This window comes from Ailuropoda melanoleuca, chromosome 2, assembly GCF_002007445.2.
Source record: "Ailuropoda melanoleuca isolate Jingjing chromosome 2, ASM200744v2, whole genome shotgun sequence".
Taxonomy (NCBI): Eukaryota; Metazoa; Chordata; class Mammalia; order Carnivora; family Ursidae; genus Ailuropoda; species Ailuropoda melanoleuca.
Genome location: NC_048219.1, coordinates 171548589 through 171571841, shown reverse-complemented (window position 1 = coordinate 171571841; position 23253 = coordinate 171548589). Strand labels below are relative to the sequence as shown.

The 23253-nt window shown below is 44.9% G+C and overlaps 1 protein-coding gene across 2 annotated transcripts in view; it reads left to right on the top strand.

Annotated features, from left to right (window-relative positions):
* Positions 1-18693, top strand: part of PLEKHM3 (pleckstrin homology domain containing M3) — a 179046-nt gene extending 160353 nt beyond the window's left edge. For both annotated transcript variants that reach the window (XM_002918092.4, XM_011223464.3), the window contains exon 8: positions 12478-18693. In XM_002918092.4, the coding sequence (XP_002918138.1) occupies positions 12478-12655 (178 nt within the window). In that variant the 3' untranslated portion in view covers positions 12656-18693. The remainder of the gene's footprint in view (positions 1-12477) is intronic.
* Positions 18694-23253: the final 4560 nt, after the last annotated feature.

Here is a 23253-nt window from a genome sequence, read left to right as displayed (position 1 = left end):
CTTCAATGTAGACATTACCAAGATACATGACTTCATTGAATGATAGCTAGCATTGTATCATATGTTAGGGATAGATCTATTTTTCTGGCCCAATGAAAACTTTCATGTCAAAAACTTGAGTCTTGCTAAGCTACTCAGATAATTTAATTTTCAAAACAGCTTTCTGGTCATGTTTTAGTGTGTGTTTTTTCCCTCGCCATGCGACTGTAAATAAGTAACCTGAATACACAATAGGGAAGAGAGGAGTGTTTACCTTTCCATACAAAAAATGTTGACTCTTCAGCCTGAGTAGTATGTTCTGAAATGAACTGTTTTATGCTTTAGAATTACAAAAGGTACGATAGTAAATTGGTTTTGTCAGTATATGTTTTTGATATTGTGACACTTTTTCCACCTAATTATGGGAGCACAGATAGCAAGATCTTGTTAAACTTGTCTTTTAAAAATCCTTTTTTTTGTTTTTATTTCAGCATCTGATGTATATTATCATGGCTTTGTTAAACCTCTTCAGTATTCTGAATATTAAACCACTCAATGGTGCATCAGGAAATATCGGCATGTGCTATCCATAGCTGTCATTAATAATCATCTTCCAGTTCCTGATGCTCTCAAAGCACTTAAGATAGAGAAAAGGCAGCCTATAGATGTTCTTTCTCTACCACAGTCGCCGCTTGGACTCAATTATGTCTACATAGCGTAGAACTTACGTAGAGTCAGAGAGGAGCTTAGCAGTCATCTGCCCATCACTCCCACCCCCTGACACATACCCCTCCCTTCGCCCCTCCCCAGGGAAGCCCGCATCCCCAACCAACACCACAGCCATAGCTCCTGGGAGATGCAGGCTGTTGAATTCCAGTAGAGTCCCCTTTCTGCCTCTCCTTGTCCTCACAGCACGAGCCCAAAATTTGAGGGAATGCGCAAACTAACCTTAGGAGGGCAAAAGACTATACCACGTACCCTTAACTAGTCTCTCTTCTGTGATGGTTGGTGGTAGGATGGTGAAGGAGAGGTTCTCAACAAAAATGATGGGAAGAATTTTGTAAACTTTTGATGAGAAAACAGGAAAAGATAGCATTTAAAAAGTAGTCATTCCTGTGAAAACCAGAAATGTGGGAATTTCCTTTCATAAAACCAATAATAGACTGACTTGCAAGTCATGCACCAGTGGCTGATTCAAAGACAACATTGGAAGCCACTAGCTTGAGCTGACTTGACTTAAACTGAAAAATCTAGTTTGGCTTTGAGAGGTGGGAAGCTGAAATATATTAAAGCCCTCCTTTAAGAGGAGTTAACACTTTTTTTCTGGAAATAATCCTTGATGGCAGAGAGAAAGGAAATTTAAATTAAAAACTTAGCTGGAAAGAGCTTACATCAATGATTTGAAAGAAAAATTTCAGAATTGAGAATGAAAAGAGATAAGCAGATTTTCCTTGGCAGTGGGGAAGATGTGGGGGCAGGACGGCAGGGCAGGGTGGAAGGAGGGCAATAGTGAGGCCTGAGGTAACGTCAGGGGGAACATGGTTTTCATAGAATGCTTGAAAGAGGCACCAGCCAAGGGACTTAGGGGCAGAAATGAATGTCAAAGCAGCAGGCAATAAAGATGACTTTTCCTTCCTCAGCTTCCCTGACAATGTGGTGAAGGTCTCCTGTTTAAAAGACAGAAACCTATCCAGGGGAACCTTAACATTTAGAAAGCAGTACTTAACCCTTCTCCCACCTCACCTAACCCCACCCACAAGGTTCATACTTCAGTTTTTCTCCCTGAGGGGTCTAGAGAGCTTACCCAGGCCACCACTCAGAGAAAAGAAAGAGAAAAGGCTTAGTTATTAGTTAGCAAAGAACTCTGCTAACCAGACCTAAGCTAAAGGCTCCCATTGGCTTTCCCCAGTGAGCAGCTGTGTTACTGCCTTTGCGTTTCCTTTACTGATAGACTAGCATCTAGCCTTCTCTACCCTATTCCTGTCTCAGGAATATACATGCTCAAAGACAGAACATTTTCAGTGACTTCAAGATGTCTTACATGTCTGTTTATTGCTTGTGTACATAGATAGCTTAACTAGTTTTCATAGTATGATGGTCAGTTCTATCCAATTTTTACTCATATGCAGAGTAAAAATGTTCTAAATAATGTTCCACACTGAATGAAAGGGACTGTTAAAACATGTATCGTTCTTCACATTTTCCTTTTTTTTTTTTTTTTTAAGATTTTATTTTTATTTATTCGACAGAGAGAGAGACAGCCAGCGAGAGAGGGAACACAAGCAGGGGGAGTGGGAGAGGAAGAAGCAGGCTCATAGCAGAAGAGCCTGATGTGGGGCTCGATCCCACAACGCCGGGATCACACCCTGAGCTGAAGGCAGAGGCCTAACCGCTGTGCCACCCAGGTGCCCCCACATTTTCCTTTTGTTCAATAATGTATACCATGTTTTAAGTATTGCCGTTATTTTTCCAAGATAATACATCTCAGTTCATGCAAAGTAGGATAATTTTAATTAAAGAGTGTATACATTATTAAACAATTGTATCATGTTTCCTAATTTTATAAACATGTAAACAGTCTATTAGTTTACCTTACCAAATTTATACAATGCCTTTATCACTACATAAAGATGAAAAAAATCAAAAAGTCAAATATCTAAAGCCAGATTAGCCCTTAACCACCTGAGATGTTTATACAGGTGCATTTCATTTTAGATAAACCTTATAAATTATACTATAAATTTTTTAAAATTAGTTGATTATATACATTTCAAAAAATTTTTTATTTAACATTCAGATGGGTGGCAGTAAACTTTCCTAATATATTCAATATAGAATTGACCTCTTAAGTTGTTTACATGAAGGGAGACTGTTTTCATTAGATATAAAAATGTATTATATACTACGCAGTACAGTGCTGGCATGGGAACAGACAGATCAACGGAACATGATTTCAGAAAGTACGCAAATAGACCCAAGTAATGTGGGAATTTAGTACAGGATAAAGGTGCACAGCAAATTAGCAAAACAAAAGATGGAACATTCCTTAGAAGAAACTGGGAACTAGACAGCCATTTGGAGAAAGAAAAATAATACCGCATTTTACCACACTCTTTACATCACAATCAATTCCAGATGGATCAAATATTTTGATGCAAAAATAAAACCCATAAAGTGCTAGAAGAAAAGATGGGTGAATATTTTTATAATCTTAAGTGGGGAAGGTCTTTCTAAGCTTGATACAAACCCAGAAGCCATGGAAGCAAAATGCTTTTAAAATATATTTTTAAGAAGTTAAATGCTTAAAGTTCTGTAAAGACAAATGTAAACAGGAAACTTGGAGAGATATTTTTAACACATTTAACAAAGTATTAATTAATTTCCTGAGTATAAAAAATCTTTAAAACTCAGTAAGTAAAAGTCATTAGACAATGAACTAATTCACTGAAAAAACATGCAAGTGGCCAATATCTGAATAGCTTAATATCACTTCTAATTAAAGAAAGTAAAATGAGGTTCTTACCTATCAGCTATGAGAAAATATTAAAGATATGAACTGCAAAGCCCAATATAAAAACATTAATTAATAGCGCTTTTCATTTTCATTTTGCAAAGTCCGTATTTTTGTTCTAAATATTTACAACAGTCCTGTCTAATATGTTTGCCCTGCTGTCTTTGGAGACAACTGGCCTAGAACGGCAGTTTTCAAATTTTCATATTCATCAAATTCTCTGGAGGGCTTGTTGAAACACAGATTGCCAGGTCCCACCCTAGAATTTATGATGCAATAAGCCTGGAGTGGCACCCGATAATTTTCATTTCTAACAAATTCTCTGGTGATGCTGGACTAGCTGGTCCTGGGACTACACTTTGAAAACCACTGGCCTAGAACACATTGAGTATTAGAAAATTATGTGATATCATCTCGTTAAGAGAATTGCATTGGTGAGAGGAGACAAATTAGGGGAACAGTCTAAAGTAACGACAAAACACTTTGGGTCTTTCATTTGAATGTCTTTCTCCTTCTAAATTTATATCACTAACTTATTCCTAAGCAATCAATCACGTTGTTCATAAATTTAGAAATGGTTTCCCTTCTGAATTTTTTGCATTTTACCCATCCCCAAAAATGTCTTCTATTTTGGCTCCATTAGGAGTCTTAGTACTTTGAGGAACTGATACATAAGATGTTAAATAGAGTAAACCCCATTCAGAGTCTTAGGTACAGCTCATCCTTATAAATTATTGTTTCTTTTAAAGAGGCTTACTTCAAAAACTTGACAGTTAAATTTTTTAGTTTTACATAAAATAGGTGGACTGGTAAATCAGTGGAAGTCCATATATAAGGTAAGATTTTTTTTAATCTACCTTAACCAAATATTATATTCACTACCTTTGTCTTAGATGTCGTAAGACATTACTAAACGTTTCTTGGGTTCTTCGGTGTGTTGAACTACTTCAGAAATTTTTACAGAAAGCCACTGCTTTTATTTATGGTTCTCTAATGGCTACAATTATAATAATGTTCTAGCTTTTTCTGGAAATTATAGAAAATTCTTAAATTTCCTGCAGTTTCTTTACTTTCTCCAATATTAAACGAGATTTTCCTAAAGTAATCCCAAGAAGAGATGGAAATTTGTTGAGAATTATATTAACTGCCAGGTGAACCATAAAAAAAAAAAAGAAAGAAAAGTATCAGAAATATTAGTTTTTTCCTATGCCCAAATAACTATTTCACTCAGATCAAATCTATTAAGATTTCATATATATATATATATATATATATATATATATATATATATATACACATACACAGAGTATTAATGAGTTCTTGTTGCCATCCACAAATTTGCAAGAAGCATTTATTAGGCATTGGCACTAAAGATAATGTGATTTACCGCTCCCAATGGGATAGCAAAATTAACAAATGAATTAATTAACCCTTGTTTACATTCTCTTTCAAAGCCAAGATTTTAAGTAAAGCTTTTGTCAACGCTATTAACTGAGCTTGGTTTACAAACTAAAAGTGCAAGACTTGTGAAAGCCAAAGGCTTTGTGGTCTGCAATCAGGGAAAAACTCTTCCTTAATTAACTCTGGGGATTAAAAGGTAAATAAAAAGATCACTGCAGGGCATACCAATTGTTCTTCCCATGATCTGAGCCTTAGCAAGTATTTGGGAGTGTGCTGAATAACTGGAAGGACCGTATGGAGAGTAACAGGGGAAACAGAGCCAGATTTCAAGTCAGAAGACTACAATCAAGGTCAGAGTTGATCACACACTTACCAGTTTAGGGACCCAAGAAGCCACCAGTTACTTTATTTCATTATCTCATTTCATTTTATCCTTTTACTGACTGACTTACTAAAAATGGGAAAACAAATAGTACACAGCTCAGAGAAGTATTATAAGGATAATTTCTATAAAAACAGGGTCAAAAGGCGTACAGATGTTGCCTAATTCAAATGTCCAATATTGATCTGGCTGTATTTGCATTTACCATCTAGAACTATTGGAATAGCTTTGCACATTAGCACATACACACCTAAATCTGCCAGACATTTGGCCAAAGAGCTAGATCTTTTCCAATCTCGTACAGTTCCAATCAAACCATGTGGAGACCTTTTTGGCCCCCTACCCCCCTACCCCCAGCCAAAAAAAGAAGAAAAAAAACACACACACACAATGAATAATCCCAAATGTAGTCCATTTCTCACTCTGCGTGGAGCCACACAGTTCCGTAATCCAACATTTCCAGACCCTTTGGTCTCTTCCTCCCTGTTCCACTTGCTTCCCCTGGGGCGCAGGAGAGGGGCATCTGGAGTGTGGGTTTCTTGTAATCCTGGCTCAAGGCTTCGCCGGAAGTGGTGCCCAGGCAGAGAGTACAAAACCGACTGTCCCCAGCCATCAGCACATTACTGAAATTGTGTGTAACGTTTCTTCCATTTTAACCCTATTCCCCCACCAAAGGAAGAATTCATTCAACTGTATCATATTTAACTCATTTGACCTTAGAATGTTTAGTAACGTGCTCTGAGTGTTCTTCTAAACAGCATACGTACCTGTGTACATACAGGAAGTACCTACATTACACATGCGTACATACGCAGGCATACACCTTATGTGATTTCCTATTTAAGCATTATAAGTTATTGGCTTATATTCACTCACTCACACAGTAACAGGAGAAAACACCAACCCAAAACGTTAAAATAACCAGGCCCCCATAACCACCTCCCTTAGCTAAGAGATTTCAATAATCATCTTGGTTTCTTGGAAAAACCAGTAATAGCTAGTGGCTCCGTGGGGCACCTTCCATAGTAGCCATGTGCCTGCCCGCACTCACATGCCTGACTGCAGGCACGGATTTCTGCACCCCACCCTAGTTGCTGTGGGCTCTGCAGAGTGGAAATCAGCCAAAGCTCTGCCCTGCTCTGCAGGCCTGTCCTTCCACTTGTCAGAGATCCAGCCAGACTCAAGGCTGAATTTCAATCTAATGAAATATCTGAGGTCATTGCCTGAGCCAAAAATAAAAATGCAGCAGAAGAATCCAACAGGAGCAGAGCAGAAGCATTTTGGTGACCTCAACTTGGGGCAGGGGCCTTTCGCAGCTTCCTGTGACCTGCCTGTGTGCAGCTAGAATCTGGAAGACACAGACAAAGCCATCGAGCCTGTCTCTAATTGGTCTCACATCATCAGCATTCCAGAACAGGAAACTGTCTGCAGCCAGGAATTCTTGCTACACTGCCATATTTGAGAAGCAGACCTTTTGTCTTGCACATATGTACTCCTGTCGGTTCACAGCAGGTTGTTTTCTTGGTTTTGAGAGCTGGAATAAGAACATCGTATCTGTGGCTATTAGATTTCCAGGGCATGAACCTCTCCGTCATCTGCCATAGGTCAGTAAGCTAATGTTTGGGTCAAAGACTGTTCATAAAATGTATAGTCTCATGTGATGGGGCCTTTACTAAGAGAATGAGATCTGCATTGCCCTCCCACCCACAACGGTGGAGCTGTGTCCCCACACCGAGCCCCAGGAAGGGGACCGGTTTGCCAGGGCACACATGGACAGGTCATGGCACTGCCTCCTAGAGCTTACAAAGAAACAGACCTAGAGTTCCTTCTTCCTCATCCCACATCACATGGTGTGTGGATTGCTGATATGCATACAGTTGCATCCAGTGTGGCTGTCCCAGTGGTTAAAACACAGAATTTCTTCCACATAGGACCCCCAAAATAAAGATCCCACAACACTGAACCACTCTAGGTTTTTTCTTGGGGAGAGAGGGTGCTGATGAGGGTTGGAAAAATCCTTAGAAAGGAATCCTTAATGTTTAATTGACATGTTCTGAGAAAAAGGCAGAGTCAGCTCCTTTTGGCCAAATTCCTGATAACCAAAGCTGTATGTACTAGACTGTAAGCTGTTTCATGGTTTGATTAACCAATGCAAATAAATAAAATTTAAAGTAATGCTCTTCACTTTAAGGATCCTCCCATTTAGTCCCAGCTTGTCAGTTTGAGACTTCCCAAGGAGTGGCCAGCAAGGCTGTATTCCCACATATCCATCCACAGACTTGGGGGCAAGAAAATGTGGAAAGAGAAGGGTAAAACCCAGGGTAGCCTTTCCCTGACAACCCCCCTCCCCTTGCACAGAATCTGCAAGTTAGAAGGAACCTTAGATAATCCAACCTTTCCTTTTACTTCTGCGGAGAGCGAGAGGTTCAGGGATGAAGTAACTTACCCAAGGTCCCAGGGACAGTGGGGCCAACCCAGGCCAAGAACTCAGGGCTCCTCACTCCAGTTGAGCCCTCCTCTCTGCAGTAAGCGGCCTTGTTTATATTTTCTGGTCTCCTTTTCATTGTAGATGTTGCTGAAACCTAACTGCTTCCCAGTTACATAAAAGCAATTTATTTTCTGGGGCAAGTATAAGTCTTTGGTTTAGGTTTGCTAGATGGCCTACATAGGACATGAAGAAGTAAAGAACATCACAGAGAAACAGCCCAGATGTTCTTGGCCAAAGAGCAGATACATGCAACTGAGGGTCAACCACCAAGATGGCTTTTGAGGAAGACGAAAAAATCAGAGTGAGTTGATAGAAAGTTAAGGGTTACTAAGCAATGCACAGAATTGTGTCATGGGTATTGACTTCTTACATGATGTTCTAAATTAATTTTCAAAAGCACAGGATGGTTAATGCCTGTGAGTTTCAGCTATTTTAACCAAATGATGTATTAAAAAATATATATTTGTGAAAATGAAATAAGTAACACTATGTTGGACCTTATTGGTTGGTACAAGCCAGCAGCTGACACTTGGAAATTCCACGGAGGGAGGGCACTGTTTAAGTACCCCCTGGGTACTCCCTCCACGATGCCTTCTCCAGATAGATTAGGTCAATGGCTCTCAACCGGGACGATCTCCCTGCCCATCCCAGGAGACATTTGGACTTTCGGCAGTGTCTGGAGACACCACTGGTTGTCAGAACTTGGGGAGAGGGATTGTGACCAGCATGCGGTGGGCAGAGGCCAGCCATGCTGCTGACATCTTGCAGTGCACAGGGCAGCCCCCCACAGCAGACAGCTCTCTGGCCCCAGATGCCAGGAGTGCCGAGGTTGAGATCCCTGGATTCAGGGCAGCAGTGGACATTTTCAGGCAAAAGCCATTGGATGGCCTTGGTCAACAGCAAATATGTCTCCCTGTAGTTGTGTTCTGTGGGTCTTTGTTCTCTGTGGTGTACAGCAACAACCGAAAGGCAACGACACTGCTGACTCCTGGGACCGGGGAGCTCAGAAACGAAGATGAAACTGGCTGGCTTTCATTTGATTTATCACTCGGGAACACTGAAGGACATTTCTCTTTCATTATCTGCTGCAATTTTCTACATGGATGATTGCATTGGTAGACTTACCTTATATATATGTTCCCAAAAAGTTGTTTGTAAAGTCGTATTTTAAATACAGTCAGGAAATTCATTAAACACTAAGGAGCCAGTGAACTTTTTAAAGTGAAAGGGCCTTTTAAATAGAGTCCTATTCTCAAAGAGGAGCATGCCTATATGTTGCATTTTTAAATGCAAATACTTTAGTTTTCCTACACATTTTTCTTACAGAGCTCCATACTTTTATGTAAGAAACAGTTTCTCTGCCTCCTTCCTTTTCCTGACCTTATTCTTTTCATTTAAAAAAAAAAAAATCGGGGAAAGTTAACAATAGACTCTCTGAATTTGGGAAGGTCATTGATCAGTCTGTCCATTATACAGTTCAAAAGATGACTGCTGGCTTACAAATGGTTAGAAAATAGGACTTGGTTACATTCTGAAATCATTAATTTTTTATCTCAGACTTTTTTTTCAGTTACTGACCTTTGGCTAGAAGAGCAGGTGTACTCAGCCCCTCCGTCGCCCCATGAGTGTTTGTTGCACCAGAAATACCCAATAACACTCAACCTCTTCACTGAAGCACAGTGTGGGGGTGTGGGGGGGCTGGTATCAGCAGAGATAAGGGAGTGGTCCTGAAGGAACCCCATGGTTTTCTTCTTATCAATCATTGCCCTAGGGCAACATCCCTAGGTGTATAAATCACTAACTCAGCAGGGCAAAGGGGGCAGGAAGGAGGAAATTTATTTGATAAGGCTACCATTCGTGTCACTTCAGTGATAGGAGGGTAAGAGGTGTGACCCAGAGAGGACAAAGCCATTGCCACTGGGGAGGAGCCGGCACAGACCAGAGGCCCAAGAACACCTGAGTCTAGCTGGAAGGAGGGAGGGGCCAAGGGCGGGGAGCTGCTAGAGAAGATTCTACTACGTTGACAGTCCCGACCAGTGTGGCTCCAGCATCAAGAAGGCGGATGCTAGAGTCACCATGAAAGGTGGTGTCACACTCACCTGCTCATTCCGCATATGGTCACCCATTTTTGTCCCACAGAACCCTGGTGAGTAGGAAGGAGGTCACTGTGAGCAGCGTTTTACAAATGAGGAGACCAGAGCACCAGGAAAGTCAGTGACTTGTCCAAGATAACGCAAAGAAAGGGTTGTGATTGAAATAGGAGTCTTCTGACTGGAAGCCCTGCATTTCCGTCCAGGATGGCGCATTCCCCTCACTCAGATGACCGGGCTTCAGTAGGAACTGTGGCTGGGCTGTCAGGAGTCTGGGGTTTTAGTCACAACCTATCTAACTCACTGTGTCCTCGTGAGACAATCACTAGCCTTCTTAGAATCTCAGTCTTGGGATGCCTGGGTGGCTCCGTTGTTTGGGCATCTGCATTTGGCTCAGGTCATGATCCCAGGGGCCTAGGATCGAGCCCTGCATCAGGCTTCCTGCTCAGCGCCGAGTCTGCTTCTCCCTCTGCCCTTCACCCCGCTCATGCTCTCTCTCTCTCTCAAATAAATAAAATCTTTAAAAAAAGATTTTTTTAAAAAGAGAATCCCAGTCTTCTTATCTGTGACATGAGGGGGTTGATCAAGATGTCCTCAGGTCATGGTGGTGACACAGGTGCAGCCAGACTGCAGGAAGCGTCTCCGGAAGACACGAGGAGGCAGCTGTTCACCCTGGAAGGAGCAGCGTTAGCTGTATTCCTGTGCCGGGAACTCTGCTATGCGCTGTGTCATTGCCTTTGAGCCTCACAGGACGTCTCTGAGGGGTAGGTTAAGAGAAGGCGATTGAAGCTCAGAGAGGTGAAGTGACTTACTCCAGGTCACTGTCACAGACTGCTCAGGCTGTCCTACAGAATCCTGCAGACCACGGGGCTCAAACAACAGATATTTATTTTTCACGGTTCCCGAAGCTGGGAGTCCCAGCTCAAGATCCAGCAGGGCTTGGTTTCTGGTGAGAGCTCCCTGGCTTGCAGATGGCCAGCCACCTTCTTGCCATGCTCGTCCCACGGCCTTTTCTCTGGGTACATGCAGTGAGGGAGAACGAGAGAGATCTCTCTGATGTCTCTTCTTAGAAGGACACTAATCCTGTCAGATCAGGACCCACTCTATGACCTGATTTAACCTTAATTACTTCCTAAAACCCCTATCTCCAAACGCAGTGTCACAGGGGGTTAGGGCTTCAACATAGGAATTTGGTGGCAGGGTGCTGGGGGGGCGGTGTTGGACACACACTTCAGTCCATAACAGTTATGCAGCCGGGAAGTGATTTGAAGGTGGGATTTGAAGTCAGGCCGTGTCACCGGATGCCTGCTTTCGTAACTAGCACTCTGTTTTACTTGCCCAGAGAGCTGAGCTTGGGCAGGGACTGCCGGGTACAGGGAAGCTTCTGTTTTTTGGTCTCTCAGCTGATCAATACGCCCTTCCTCCCCTCCCCACCCCACCCCACTCCCAGTGTCTCTCACTCCCTGGGTACAAAGGTGGGTGGGAGGAACCTCCTTCCACCAAACTTTCTGAATCCTGAATGGTGCCTCGGCTAAGTCAGTGACACACTAGAGAACGGTGTCCTGAAGCCCGTCCTCTGCGCAGGACTGAACCCCAAGGTACTAGAGGAAAAGCAACGGAAGCACAAGCTGAGCCCTGCGGACTGCCTGCTGCAGAGTCGTCTTTGAACCCAGCCTAGTGCTGGACCCTCCAGGGGCTGTTGCTGGTTGAGCTCATTCCCTGGGCTCCCGAGATGAGGGAAGAGTTGCTTGTCCCTCTGGAGTGGAAGGAAGGGCACCGTAATCCATGCCGGCCAGCCACCTCCTGAACCAGCAATAATTGTGCTTGTCAGTTACTCGTTATTAAAGACTTTGCAGTAAAAACAAGCTGCTTGGACTCCTGCACAGGCTTCCAGCAAGCCAGACAACAAACTAGTCATGCACCTGGAATGCCTCCTCTCTATAAATTACAGTATCTGCGTGTTTTCTTCAAAAACTATTCTCTTCCCCACTTTCTCATGCTTTACTGTTCCCACTTGTGTTAGAAAGGCAGGCTTACAATGGTGGGGTTTTCCTAATTTTTAAAAAACTCAGAAGGACCATAGACCTGAGGATATCATTCAGAGAATGAAAATGTATCATTTTATCTTTCCAAACTGATAAACGAAGGCAGGGAGTAACAGGCACCCACTTATCCCACATTTACAGAAGTGGGGAGCTGCATTTTCACTTCAGTCACCCTGGGGTTGTCTCTGGTGTTCAGAGCGCTTGCAGTCAGTGAAACACCTCACTCCCATTCTCTGTCACTTCACCCTAGAGCCAGTGGAGGGGAAACTAACACACACTCTGCCCATTGTCAGCACGATCACACCGTTGCTAGTTGACTGCTCACCCCTCTCCACTGTAAGCTGTGAGCCTCACCCCAGCCAGTTCTAATCAGAAAAAAAAAAATTCTTATTTTTTTATTTTTTTCAAGTGAAATTCAACCTTGAGTGTCTTGGAAAAGGGAAGAGCCCATTTCTATGAGTCATCTCTCTTCCCGGTGGCAGGGCTACCCGGAATACATGCTGTCCTCTGAGCTGCACAGAGGCCTCTGGACTTCAGGTCATTTCTGCCTTGTTCACCGTCTCCGTGGTTGGCTTTTGCAGGTGTGAAAGCTGTGGAGCTGTTTTCCATTCCGAATGCAAAGAGAAGTCCGTCCCCTGCCCGAGGTGTGTCCGCCGAGAGTTGCAGAAGAAGCAGAAATCTTTCTGGCGGAGGCTGAACATGGACGAGAGCCTGGAGGAGGCTTGCAACATGTTCGAGCTGTCCTACCAGAACACCTGAGTCAGCAGGGGCCCGAGGCCAGGGACTGACCTCCCGCTGATCCAGCCGATGGCGGCGTCCTCGCTAGCCAGTGAGATCCCTTTGGAGGAAGAGTAGGTCTCATCGTCCGCTAGATATAAATCTGTATTTGCATACGTAGCCACACATCCCAGTGCATCCTGTATGTATGTTCTGTGTCAATCGCTGTCCAAAAGGTCCGTGACGCCTCTGTGGCCCAAAACAACTACCAGTAGCTGGAGTACGCTTAGCCATGAACTTCAGCAGCTCGCTCCCAAGCAAAACGTGGTTTACACGCCATGCTTTATCATTCAGATTTTTTTCCTTTTTTTTTTTTTGGCTCTCGGGCCATTTTATTACACAGGACACAGGAGGGAGCATTTCCTACAGAACCACAGAACTTCGGGTTATTTTTGTGTTATTTATTTTTAGCCTTCGCAGAGGCCGAGGTAACTGAGGCAAGCACTCATCATCGTTTGTTTCATATGAAAAGCTTCCGGACACAGGAACAATGCCTGGATCGTTCCAGGACCCCGTGTCCCTGACGCCGTCACCTCAGTTTCTACCACACAGGTGGGGATCACCTGAGCCGAGCCGAGTGGCTCAGAGGTGAGGCGTGCGAGCTCCCTCTGACACAAAGCATGCGCCCCTGATTTATGAGGAGAGCTCCTTCTGGTTTGGAGGTTGATCTCGGGTCTTTTCCTGAGGAAAAAAGACCCCTGAGACGTGACTGCATGTGTCGGTCTGTTGGCTGGTACGAATCCCAGCGCCGCCTCCGGACGCGGCGTCCCCACCATAGTGACTGAAAACACAGCTTTCTGAAGAGCCGTTTTCCCGGGCTTTCGTGGGTAATATTTATGCTTTTGTAATGGTGCTGGTCCGAGGAAATCTGCGACTGTGGTTAAGCACATCGGCTCGGAGACGGGTGACGAGCTAGCGTACGCTCTACCAGACGGTCTTGAGTTTCTCCTCACAGAATCTTGTGTAGGCATTTCCTCCCTATTTATTTTAAATGCTTTATTTCTCATTGTTCTTCATTGTACTTTCATTTGGACCTTTAATTTGTCAATTTAACCACTTCCACCTTCACATTTTTAAGACTGTACAAAATCCAAGTAACACGGGACTTCAAAACACCCACGCTAGACTATTGAGAAAATACCAAACTTACAGATAGAAGTAATGAATTCAATGTAATAATGCTGTTTAAATAAATACACACACACGTAGTTGCCACCTTAGAGCGAAACAGAGCGTGCTAAAGTCGCATCATAGGAATAGGAAATAGGATGAACCGCTTCGCCACTCGGCCAAGTAGTGTCCCCACCGCAGCGCCCCCAGAGCCGTGGTTGTGACCACGATGTCAGGTAGGACGGCGCGGGAAACCACGGCTCCGGTCCTCCCGCCGGAACGCTTTCCAGAACAGGAAGATACACTGATACTGAAACGGTTTTCGGCCGCCTAGGTGAGAAGACTGTTTCCACGGAGCAGACGCCGCCAGTGCCCTGCCGGAGAGGTAGTTTCACTGCTGTTAGGATCTGGAGCTCCAATGGCTCACAAAGCACAGGGTGCATTTAACCCCATTGCCACCCCCCCAACACACACACCGTGCTCCCTCCAGACCCTAACTCTTGATCCCGCCATCCATTTAGAGGCGAGACATTTCAGACAGACTTGCGCAGGCTGCCAGTTCCTTGGGCCCCGGACCACACGCTTCATTTCTTTTCCGATTCTCCAGCAGCTGTAACCAAGGGCATACAAACTTGCTAAAAGGCCAAGGCCCCCTTCGCGAGGAGACCTTACGGAGCCTTTTCTTCTTGGAAAAACAGGTTGACTTTTCCCCCACCCCAGCTGTAGAGAACGTTGCACACAAAAGATAAAGGGTGGAAAATCTCAAACAAGCACTTGGCAAACAGGCAAACAAATTTGATCCTCTCCTTTTTCCTCCCCTTCGTGAAACAACAGTATTTATATTTTCCAGCCTCAGAGAAGATAGCAGAACATGATCTTTCACAAGAGAATTATAGACCTGCTTATTATAAAACAGATGTGCTCCGATGGCAAAGTGCCTTTTCCCTCCGCCCCCAGCTCCCTGTCACCGTAGCTTACTTCTGCCTTTGCCGTAATTAATGTATCCGTGATCCCCACTGTCAGCAAGGCCGTCCCCAGCACACTGCGTTTGGAGCCCTGAAGTGCAGACCCCCTCCTCCCCGTCCAGCACGTTTGCTCTACATACAGGATTTCCTGTCCCGCCTCACAGGCACCTAGCGCCCGACCTGCTGAGAGGGTGGGATTCTGGATCCCTGTTCTAAAGACCTTTGTCTTCACGGGTGCCCTGCTAAATACTGACCTCCCCTGGGGACTCCTAAGGAGAACCTTCTACCTGTGTCACTTTCTGCTGCTTCTCAAAAGGGAAAAAAAGAGAGAGAGAGAGAGAGGTACTATCGCCATGGGCTACCCAGAAGCAGGATTACATGCCGGCCGCTTCTGTTTTCTCTCCCTTTTGTACGCCCCTGACAGCCTGGCCGGTGCCACCCACCGGCCTACACAGCACGCAGCCACCACCACCAAAATCTGAAAGGACAGAGCGGAGCCAGCTTGGGAATTGGGTCTGTCATGAAAAATTCAAAATTGCTGTTTTCCAGCCCAGAACGCCTTAGAGCACATGAACGCCCTTACTGTTTTCCACCCAAACAAATGACTTGGTGCACTGTTAGGTAATTGTTCCACTGCTTAGAAACTGTCGAAACAAAAGCAGATCCGTGGATTACCACCTCCCTAAGACCAAGCTAATACCTGCTTTCCCTCACATTCCCTTTCTCATCCCATATTAAATATCTTGCACGTAGAACACACGAGCAAATGGCCAATTAATCTCCTAGAGCTGGCGGCCGACTCAGGGGAACCTCTTTTCACTTGAAAGGCCCATTCCCCGTTGGATCACTGGAGGAAATCCCTCCTCACGGTGCCAGAAATTCGTGTGTGAGACCGTCCAACCCTGGTAACATGTTGGCATCTAACCCTGCAGTAGAGAAGCCAGCTCCCAAAATAGACCTGAGTTGCGCCACTGCAGGAAGGCCACAAAGTACTTCAAAAGCAGCGAACTGGAATCGCATCGTGTTCTTTCCAGGGCTGATTTTCCCCAAAGTTGAAAGCCTCTTTATATGAAAACCACGTCAACGCTCGTCATCCCCCTTTGCTTCCCTGCCTTCCAGGGGACCGTATTATCGTTCTTTTCCTATCCGTAGTACTAAAGGGTAATGTTGTTCGGAGCTTTCACGCTTGATTCGCTGAGAGGGTAATCGCTTTTCGAGTCTACTGGACAAGGCCTCCACCAAAAAGGGAATATCAGTAGCACTGGGGATTTGCAGTTTCCAACTAACTCAGCGGTATTTTGGACTCCTGCAAAGGGACTGGGCCATGACTTCCGGCCGCCGGAGAACCCTGGTGTTGACCTCACTCCGGCTGCCACAGTCAGCCTTTGCGAAGCTAGAGTGAGTCCACTTTGCTGAGGTCTGGCCTCTGGTGTGGTTACTGCGTGGGTACCCAATGAACATTGACGCTGGACGGTGTCTCCCTGTGCCTCCTTGAAAAGGCTTGGCTTCCAAACCCATGGCTTTGTTCTCTACCTGTTGGCCAAAAAAGGCCACGTGTAGATCACTGGATCAGGGCGCCCTGCGTGCCACACTGGCCACTTCCTGCAAGGAGAGGCGTTATCTGAGGAAGCCAAGACACATTTTGCTCCTAACTTAGGGGGAAGCCAATGCTGCTGGTCCTAAATTTGGGCAGAATTATTCATCTCCACGACTCTGCTGCACTTTATTGAAATGACTGGATTAGGAAGGCAATCTTCAACTCTTATTCTAATACTGCCCAGAATCAATACACAGGTTTTGTTTTGTTTACTTTTCCCAGTAAAGAGCAATGCATACAATTTCCCCCTTATTTCTTGAATTTTCTGTCTCGATACTTTTCTTGCTGTAAGATAATGTCAGAAACTAGAGAATTTGGGGTGAAACACAAAGAAATGAACACTCTCTCCTTGGCATGAATTGAGTCCATAGAGGTACTATCTGTTTCCCTTTCCTTGGTACTCGTTCACCACTGATACTTGTCAACAACGTGTTAGCGTGCTGTGTACCTTGGACCGTTCTTCTAACCCCGCGTCTAGGAGAACTCACTGCCCTAGGTTGAGCCCGGTGGTGGGTGAATAAACCCCGCTCAGTTCATTTAAGCCGACAAGCGTTGCTTTCTGTCATGAGGCACAGTCAAGTCCTAGCACCCAGCAATTCCCAATGGTAGACAATTCTAATTTCATTGTATTCAGACCCTCCGACTCGAAGGGTTTTCTTTGGTGTGTCCTAGTGGGTGCACACCAAGGTCAAGTCTAAGTCACTTAAACTCTAGGTAAAAGTCGGAAGTGTGGAATGCCCCCTCAGCACAATCGCGGTTGTCAGGGGTTTTATTTAAAACGGGTTCCCGGTGATCATATTACAGGGCACTTTCCTCCTCAAGTGGTTCAATTCGAGGAAAGGGACAACTGCTATTTCGCTTTCGTTCCTCCCTGTGGAAAGAGAAGCCACCTTGTTAGAAAGGTGGAACGAAGCCACAGTGGGAGAATCAGGCGTCTACAGCGACTCTTAGCGCGTGAAGACTCCCTCCTGGCCAGAGCACTCTAGCCCGGCCTCTCCCCTCCCCTTGATCTTCCTTGCCCTCCTCCCGAGCCGAGCTGGGGTCAGGCCTCCAGGCCAGACAGCCTCCGGCAGAAGGCGGGGAGCCGCGCTCGGCCTCCCTGCTGGGCTTCCCACCTGTCATCCCCGTAGGAGTGCCTTACAGTACTGCCTTGTGCTTCTAGTCTCCTCCGTGGACTCACTGGAAGCCCGCAGGGCCCTTTGCCTAAATGCAGATCACTTTGCTTCTTCCCTGCTGGCCACTCTCTATACAGATGCCCTTGGAACCGCACAGTCCTCAGCGTGGCAGACCTTTCACCTTTGTTTAACCTGCTGCCTTAACCTCTCGAGGGAAGGAGTCCTTTGGGGAACGCGTTGTTGAAATAGAATGGTAGAAACATGGGCTTTTCAGCTCCGTGGACACTTACACCAGGAAATACAAAAGACACAACCACATAATGTTTTAACTTTGTTTTACGCTGGTGTTTTTTTTTTTTAATCACTCTTTTTATTTGTTTGCTTGCCTGCTTTCATTAACCAAACTCAGGGGAATGTATGTCATGATGTCACCAAGGCTAATGAGTAGAGGAATTAAACCACTTCTCCAGATTTCAATCTGTAAAGTCAGTGAACTTAGCCTTTCTTCAGGTTAAAAAATTACACAAACACAGAATTTTCTTTTCTTTTACTGTATAAAGGTTTTCTTTTTTACTTCACCACCTGTTTTCCAAGTAGGAAGTGGGAAGCCTCTTGGACACATTGTGATAAAAATGTTTCTGGGCGGCGTGGGCGGTCCACTGAGCTACTAAATTCGGCTTTTGCCGCTGGAGGCCTAGGTTCTGATTTTGGTCACCTGCCACAATCTTATTTTGAATAGCCAGAAGCCTACAAGATTTGGGGGGTTGGGGGGAAATCTGTCTTTAAGGAACAATAAAAGGAGGAAAAATGTTTAGTTTGCAAATGAAGAGCCTTGAACGTGGTGCAAAAGAGTTCTGTTCCACTCATTCCTCGGCTCCTGGGTCAGTTCTGTGTTGTTTTCCCTTAGTTCTGCTCATGCAGTACAGAATCAACTACAGTTCTGGGTTTGGGCTATTCTGTCACTCTGTGTCGAGCTATTTGAAATAGCTAATGTGCTAACATACACACACATATATATGTTGTTTCTGTTTTCTGGAATTTATTGCCTTTTATTTTGGCATAACTTATCCATACCTTTGTTTATATCATTTTTAAATATCAGTAACTGTAACAATATAAGACGAAGTTGTGTTGTTGACAAGAGCCCTCGTTTTTATGGTCATCTGTCAAATAATTTACGTGCACCAGTTCCTAATGTATAAAGTTCTCTCTCAATAAACAATACAGAAAGTACTTTCTGTTCTCATAACAGCTTCATTCAAATACTGTTTTCACAGGGGTGGTGAAAGCCCAAGATGAGCTCTGGATGTTAATTCAAAGTCAAGAGTTAAGCTTTATTGAAAGTGAGCTACAAGGACTTTAAAATCTCTTTTAATATTAATCTTACAGATTTTGTTTTTTACTAAACTCATCAACTCACAATATTCTCATTAGCCCTTCCTCTGCTTCTAAAGAATATAGTATAATTGTTTTAAAATGCAGATGTCGTTATTATGGGTCTTGTTTGCCAAATTGGCATGATTTCCTTCAGGTCTGAGACAAACCCGCCGAAGCTTGTGCGTGGAAGGTCTTCCTACCATGCATAGCTCCGCCCCAAGCCTCCTTGCCCTGCTTCCATCTCGCCACCATGCTCTCCAAATTAGGTGGACAAGTGATAGGCAGTAGGCCACTAGGCAAGGACGCTGGTCTTCCTGAAGACCATATCTGGGGGGCAAAGAGTGAAAAGCAGAGTAGGGGTTTCTGTGAAAGACAGCAGTCGTCTGGTGTTGAGACGTGGTGGGGAGTATCTGCGCTACCCAGCCTGGGCTGGGCTTGGCTTTGCCACCACAAAGGCATTGGGGTGTAACAACTGTCCACTAGGAAACTGTCAAAACACCATTTAAACTCACTTTCTCAAAGACAGACATTGAAGACTAGTAAAGGTGCTTCTGGTTAAACATTTACCAAAGGTGAACCCTGAGCCTCACTCCCTAAGACGTACCTAAATGTGTTCCTGCCCAGCCCCCCACCTCCCGCCTCAGGAAACCAATTGGGGCTCACGCCCGTCCTGTCTGAGGAACAACTGGGCTTCATCCTCACAAGAAACCCGCTACAATCCGTGATCTAAGAGAAACGAGTTAATGTTTCACAGAACCAAACCAGACGCTCGATGCAGTAAGAGCAGGGATTCATCGGATTCGCAGCTCTGGTCAGCTTTCCCCCGGCTGTAGTCAACCACAGTGGCCGGGTAACTCCAGGAAGTTTGGCGTTACCAGACTGAAGATACGCAAAGATGTTTTCAGAAGGATGGAAAGAGACACTGTTTTATTCCTCTCTCCCCACCCCCAGGAGATGATGACTTGAATCTCCCCTGTTTCCCCTGTCCTGTCCTTTGATGATGGCTCAAGATGATGGCTTTCATCAGCAGTTCCCACATCAGAAACACAAAAACAGAAGCAAAATGTCAGGACCCCATCACAGACAACTGAATCCGAATCTCTCTGGATGGGGCCCAAGTGTTTATTTCTTAAAAGCTCCCTGGGTGATTCTCCTGTGTTTTGAAAGTTAAGAACCACTAGATGAAATGAAGCAAGTTGCCCTGAAATAAACATTTGCTTGGCATCCTGGTGGTCGGCGGTGGGAAGGACGGCAAAGGGATGTGGACAGACTGCATGGCCTTAGTTGCCCTCTAGCTAGCAGCTGCTGCCGCCCTTCTTCCCAACAGACGCAGAGCAGTACTCTGGAATTGCCGCTCAGAGGTTGCAGTCGTTTCCATAAAACCTCACCTTTACACCCCCTTTATTTTCTCCCAGGGTGCGGTCAGCTTCGATTTCTCCAGCATACACTATCGCCAGACAGCCTAGTGAATGGAAGTGGCCAGGTCATGGCCACAGGTGACTAAGCTGGCTACAAAGGGAGCCTTGTATTCTCCCTTCAATTTTTCCTTCCTCCTGGTTCTGCTGCCTTGTCCTCACACACATGCGTGTGAGAGTCGGCTCCCCAGTTCAGGCCCATCCAGTGAACACGACCCTCATCACTCTTGAGAGTGGTTTTTAAAATGGAAGAGCACCAGGTGCTTCTTGCCCAGAAAGATCTCGAAATTCATGAAATCTGGAGCTGTTTCCAGATTTGCCTTGGTTCAGTAGAAGAACTAGACTTGAAAATGAACCAGAGTCATTCCAAATGCAGGCGCTTATTGAACTGATGACGTTCAGTCTCAATTGCCAGTTACAAGTGAATAGAAGCAGGCAGTTCTTCCCTCTTTTCCCTTTCTTTTTTTTTTTTAATTTTTTTTATTATGTTAGTCACCATACAGTACATCCCTGGTTTCCGATGTAAAGTTCGATGATTCATTAGTTGCGTATAACACCCAGTGCACCATGCAATACGTGCCCTCCTTACTACCCACCACCGGTCTATCCCATCCCCACCCACCTCCCCTCCGAAGCCCTCAGTTTGTTTCTCAGAGTCCATACTGTCTCATGCTTCATTCCCCCTTCTGATTACCCCCCCTTTTCCCTTTCTAAAGTCAATGACTTTGATGACAAGTATTCCTCGTTCATGAGCTTTTCCAAAGGATTCAGTCTTAAAAATTCTCATCTCCTCCATGCCCACAATGTTTATCACATGGAAAACAGCCACCGTAGCAAAGACTCAATTCAAAATCACTGTAGGCAGCTAGTAGTGCTGTGGGGCAGGAATGCAACTTGAAGTGAACTTGGGCCTACCGGGCCTTACCTGGGATTTGTTCTAAAGCAGCATCATTAGAAACTACATTCCTGATTGGGGGAAGAAATGTTTTCAATTTATTTTTTATTATTGTATTGGATTCTGATAGGGGTAGAGAATTATTCCTCCCCCAGGATAACAAAGGCCTCTGGTACAGAGAAGTAGGAAGCCTGAGGCAAAATGCACACAGCAGAAAGAGAGTTCATGCTCTCCCATCAGCCTCTATTTGTTCACAGCTTAGCCAGAATCGTCCAGCAGGGAGAATAGAGGGCTCCCATAGCTGAACATACAGGAGTTCTGATTTACGGGCAGTGACTTCCAGTTTACCTGGACAACAGGGAAACTCATTACCCCACCTTTATTTCCTGCTCCTTCACTGAGGGCTCCTGGTTTTATGCAAATTAACTAGAGTTCACGAGTTCACGCCACATTTCGGATCCTGCCGTACAATCTCAGACAGCTCCTGGTCTGGGGGAAATTCCAACAGCTTTTATGCTGATGCTCCCAGACAGACAGATAGGAGAATCACTTTCAGCGGCTTCCGTGTCCTCCCAGGATGGTCTGTTGTTCTGAAGCTGAAGAGCTGCTATTAGCACAGTAATTTTTTCAAATGAACATTGAGCTAAATTATCTCAAATGTATGAAGGAGCATCTCTCACTGTGTTATGGAAAATTGCCTCCCAAATTACAAGACTATACAAAGCACATATTAATTTGGGGCCCAAGGACATCCAAATTGCCTTAGCTTCTGTACTGTATTGTGATGACACGCTCTTAATGATGCCGGGTTCCGCGGATACCACGAGGTCCACACTGTTGGGAAATCAACCAGGAGTTTTGTCCGTGACGACCCCCGCATGCAGACCCAAGCCCAGCCAGAGGCATTTTGCGCTGAGATTCAAGGCTTCTGCAGAGGAAATAAATTCCAATTGCATAGGCAGGGAAGTGAATTTGAATTCTAAACTGGGTCAACTTCCCTAGATGGCTTTCTCACCGATGCCCAGGAGCGAAGCAACAGAGGAAGCAGCCGTCAGCAGCCCACTGTCCACAGCAGATGCCCCATGACAGGTGTCTCGGGAAGTACTCCTGCACCTGCACATTCAAGTCCACACCAAGGGGAAAGGGGAAAAGCAGAGGCCAGCGCTGTTGTGACCATGTGTCAGTGTGTGGTCCCACAGACCGTGAGCCCTGGAAACCAGCCCTGCCTGGATCCCCCCAGCCAGTTCCCCTGGCATCCGAATAGTCAGCTCACGCGAAGCCCCCCACAGGATGCTTCTAATGAAGATTCTCAAAGATAAAAATAAACATTGTTTAAGATAAAAATTATTAGATTTTGCCTTGTTTTTCATTTTTCACTTTTTTGAGGAAATACCACAAAGCAAATCCTAGACATAATGACATTTTATCCCCCCACATGCTTTAGTATACATCTAAAAAAGATGTGTATTTTGGGGGGTGCCTGGGTGGCTAGGGCGGTTGAGTCTCTGACTCTTGGTTTTGGCTCCGGTCAAGATCTCAGCCCCGCATGGAGGGGACTCTGAGCTCAGCAGGGAATCTGTCTCAGATTCCCTCCCTCTGCCCCTCCCCCACTCGCAAATAAATCATAAATAAATAAATAAATAAATGGTGTGTATTTTTTTCTACATAGTCACAATGCCATTACACACCTAACAAAATTAACAATGTTTCTTTCCTATCCAATACTCCATTTCAAATCAAATTCATCTTATTATTCAAAAACGTTTTTTGTTGTTTTGTTTATTCAAACAGTAAAGCTTTTGCAAAATAAAAATAAGACCATGAGGTGCCCCCACCCCAAGGCTTGATAAACTGTAAAAGGCTCTGGGGCTTCCTCAGCTTCCCTTCCACCTTTTTTTCTTTTTTTTAAGGTCTTATTGTTTTCTGTTAAGTGATCTCTACACCCAACGTGGGCCTTGAACTCACCATCCCCGAGATCAAAAGTCACACAATCTACCGACTGAGCCAGCCAGGCGCCCCCCCCCCCCAACTTCTTTAAGTCACGGGTGTCCTTGCCAGGAGCCGAGCGTGCACCTGGACCGCAACCGCTCAAGGGGACTTCCGTTC